The sequence below is a fragment of the Mesoplodon mirus genome, assembly GCF_964341445.2.
Source record: "Mesoplodon mirus genome assembly, chromosome: X".
Lineage (NCBI taxonomy): Eukaryota > Metazoa > Chordata > Mammalia > Artiodactyla > Ziphiidae > Mesoplodon > Mesoplodon mirus.
The window spans coordinates 63,791,864-63,795,594 of NC_138981.1; the positions used below are offsets into that span (position 1 = coordinate 63,791,864).

General features: G+C 47.7%; 1 protein-coding gene across 1 annotated transcript; it reads right to left on the reverse strand.

Moving 5' to 3' along the window:
• Positions 1–883: 883 nt before the first annotated feature.
• MAGEE2 (MAGE family member E2) lies at positions 884–3,204 on the reverse strand. Its single transcript, XM_082609809.1, has one exon. It carries the CDS (start codon positions 2,991–2,993, stop codon positions 1,422–1,424), a length of 1,572 nt encoding a protein of 523 aa, XP_082465935.1. The 5' UTR covers positions 2,994–3,204; the 3' UTR covers positions 884–1,421.
• Between the last annotated feature and the right edge of the window lie 527 nt (positions 3,205–3,731).

The window sequence follows — 3,731 nt, forward strand, 5'->3', positions numbered from 1 at the left end:
CACTGATAGGCAGCCCCCTTCCACCCCCGCCACCTCGCGTTATAGGTGACTTTACGTATAACATCCACCACTGAGCCAAGGCTTCCTTACAGAAATTGTTAGCTGCCTGTTCTCTAGGGAAGGCTTGGAGAGAGCCACGAGCAGGGTTAGAAGCTGTGAGATCCGGCATCTGAATGAAGAGAACCAAAATACTAACACTCACCTTAACGGCTTGAGTGCAGAAATAAACAGCGCAGGCAGAGGTTGTCATTCAGAGTTCCTCCAGGTGGATTGTTCCGTCTGACCCGAGATCCGAGACCAGCTGGCTTCAGGAGAGCCATTGTTGATTCCTAAGACCCACTCTCTGAGGATATGGACCTTTATTATCTCTGCCACAGGTTTATCTCTCCCACACTTCTCTTGAACTCAACACTGTCTTTCTGAGCTACACGTAAATCCCGCGAAGCTGTTTTACATACTGCCCCTGACTCCACAGACTAGTCCTCCCTCCCTCCCTCTCCCCAACCTCAGGTCTTACAATAGAAGTCACTAAAAGTTAACTTGTCCCAGCTCTCCATACCTCCTCATCCTCCCCTGCCACCACCCCTGACCACTCCCGCACTCAGCCTTTGCTTGACACCCCTGCCCCTTCACCGTCCCCTCCCAGAACCCAAAGTTTAGTTGGGAGTTACTCCTGTAAACCTTCATAGCTCTCTGAGCTTACCCCTATTATATGACTTGCCACAGGAATAATTGTTGGTTTACTTCCACAGCCCCTCCCCCTCAATCCCTGGGGCTCAGCTGGGCCTTCCTCACCCTTATATTCCCAGCATAAACACTGTGCTTAGAGCATGGCAGGTACTTAATAAATGTTTGTTGAATAAAAGAGTGCGTAAGCATGGAGCCTAATTCATTATACTTTTATTTTTCACTACACTCTGGAATCACAAAGCAAATACAGGTAAATGCCAATATTAAAAATATAAAATAAAACCATAGACACGATGGGAGAACATCAACAGATGAGTGATTTTGTGTTTGTTTTTGTTGTGGGTATGTTATTACTGTTGTTACTTAACTCCTGTACCAAATCATTTTACTGATTATTTCAGACGATTAAAGAACAACTGTATATTCTCTTCCACATCATAGAAAGATGTAAATATTACCACTACATTTTATGCAGCTATATGAACTTTTATATTGAAACAAGACAGGAATGGCAAATGAGCAATTTCATTTTTAAACACTGATCATGAATCTAATTCAAGGGTATATTAAAACGAAGGAAATACTATTAGAAATGGAACACAAATAGCAAGCACAATGTGTACTTTTCACCCCAACCCTGCCCAGCTTCTGATTTGGGGCCCCAGTGCCCGTTTCCCCAGGGACCCTTTAATTGATGCCACCCAATTGAAGTGACACACTTCCCCCAGACTTCACATGGGGCCAAAGAAGAACATAGCAGTTGCCTCAGACCTGGCTCTGTCTTCCTCATCTTCAACAGCCTCCCTATATTGCTCTGGCCAGTCCTGTGGTTGCTTTCTATAGAGCCTGGCCATGTACTCCAAGGCTTTCATTTTGGTGGTTTCAAGGTGAGCGCGAGGACCCCACAGAAGCTCATATTCAACTGGATTAGAATAGGACAGTGGCCTGCATTCCAAGTAGCGCTGTCTCATAAGTTTGCAGGTGATGGCATGCTTTCTCCCTACATCCACACCAAATCTCCGAAGCAAATTCCAGACACTGGCCTCTTTGACACGGTTGCCCATCAGGAAGATCAAACCCAGGATTGGCATCAAATATTCTTGAGTGGGTCTCCCCAGGCTCTCTAGCATCATTTGCTCTTCTTCTGATTCTGGTTGCTGGACAAGGAGGTAAATGTGCTCACTGGTATCAACCTCAATCAGAGAGAACCCATAGAACAGATCAAGGATTAGAGTAGCTCGACTGAGGATATTTGGGAACACGTCCTCAAATTCTTTGCCAGTGTGAGCCAACAGCTCATCCTGATGTATAGGCAGCAACTCCTCTGTGACATTAATGGCCAACTGGACCAAATCATTTGCCTTATCATTCATAGTGTCCTCTGACCAGAACTCCAAGCCAGCAGCCTGGCTTCTTTCTTTGGCCTTGTCAGCTTCCAGGGCTTTATTATATTCTTCTGGCCAGCTCCAGGGTTCTTCATCATGGGCCTCTGCCACAAACTTCAGGGCTTCCATCTTTGTGATTTCCTTGTGGGCTCTAGAGCCCCACAAGAACTCAAATTCGAGGGGATTAGTGCCATACACTGGCCAGTACTCCAAGAACCGCATATGCAAAAAGTCAGTAGTTAGGAGGTTCCTTGTGTTCCCAAAGGGGATGTTGATCCTCTGGGGCTCATCTAACACATCAACCTTTAGCAACAGATCCCAAATGGAGGCCTCTCTTGCTCGGTTACCATTCAGGAGAATGTGGCCTAGGACCAAGGCCAGGAGACCTGCCTTTGGCATGTCCAGGGATTCTTCTATCTGATCAGTGGTCTGGAGACCCCGTTTGCTGATTAGGTTGTAGGTGTCAGCCTGGGGATCAAGAACCCTCAGGTTCAACCCAAAGACCTGGTCCAGATGGGCTGAGGCTCGTCTGAGGATCTCAGGGAACTGATCTGAGTATTCTCTGAGGAACTCTAGCATCTCTGTCTGCTGAATAGACCCCTCGATTTGGCTTTTCATTCGCATGAAATTCACCAAAGCAATCGACCTGTCTTCTAGAGGGTCGTGGACCTTGAGCGCCCCCAAACGTCGGGACTGCTCATCTATCAGCACCTCGAGGTCGTTCGGGTCCTGCGCAGCCTGGGAAGCGCTAGCACCCTGAGAGTCGATTGGCGCCTGAGGGCCCTGGGGAGCATCAGGAACTAGCATGGAGGTGGGGGACCCGGAGGCATTAGTAGCCTGCATCTCACCATGGAAGTCGCTGTAATCTACAGTGGTCTCTGCGTTGCGGTGGCACGCATTCTGGCTTACCAGAGACATGGTTCCAGGAGACAGGAACAGGAATGGGGGAGGTCAGCGATCCGTCGGAGAGAGGATGGTAGGTGTGTCGGCTCCTCAGCACAAAGCTGAAGCCAGAGCCCCGGGAGCTGCGCGGATCAGAAGTGAGAGCTGGTGAGAGTAGCGATCCTCCTACACAAACACCAGCCAGCAATAAACGCAACCCTCAGAGAGCTAGGCTTTGCCGCAGCCTACGCAGGCGCAGTTGCGTTCTGCGACGTGGTGGCCACGCCCCGTTCCCAGTACCCGACTCCGGCCCCCTACTTCTGCCTGGCCCGAGAGGCTAGTTGAAGTGGTTGTTGCTAGAGTCAAACTTGTCAGAGAAAAGAATTCATGAAAGGGGGTAACAAACAGAGGTAAAGCAAAGAGGGTAAGTGTTGGGGAAAGTTCAGTGATGCACCACAGAGTTTTTCGGTGAGGTATAAAGCTAATAGGCAGTAGAGGATTTGGAGAGGAGGAAGATGCTAAAGATGAGAATTATTTCACGGATTCATTAATTCATCCACTCATTCAACATATGTTTCTTGAGTATGTGTCACATGCTAGGCACAATATTGGGTACTAGAGGTACACCAGAGGACAAACAATGATTATATCTTTGTGTCTAGAGCTTACATTCCGGGGTAGGTTCAAATAATGGTAATAATAATGGAGCACTTACTATGTACCAGACACCATTTCTGATATTTTCACTTATCTGATATTAAATCACTTAATCTT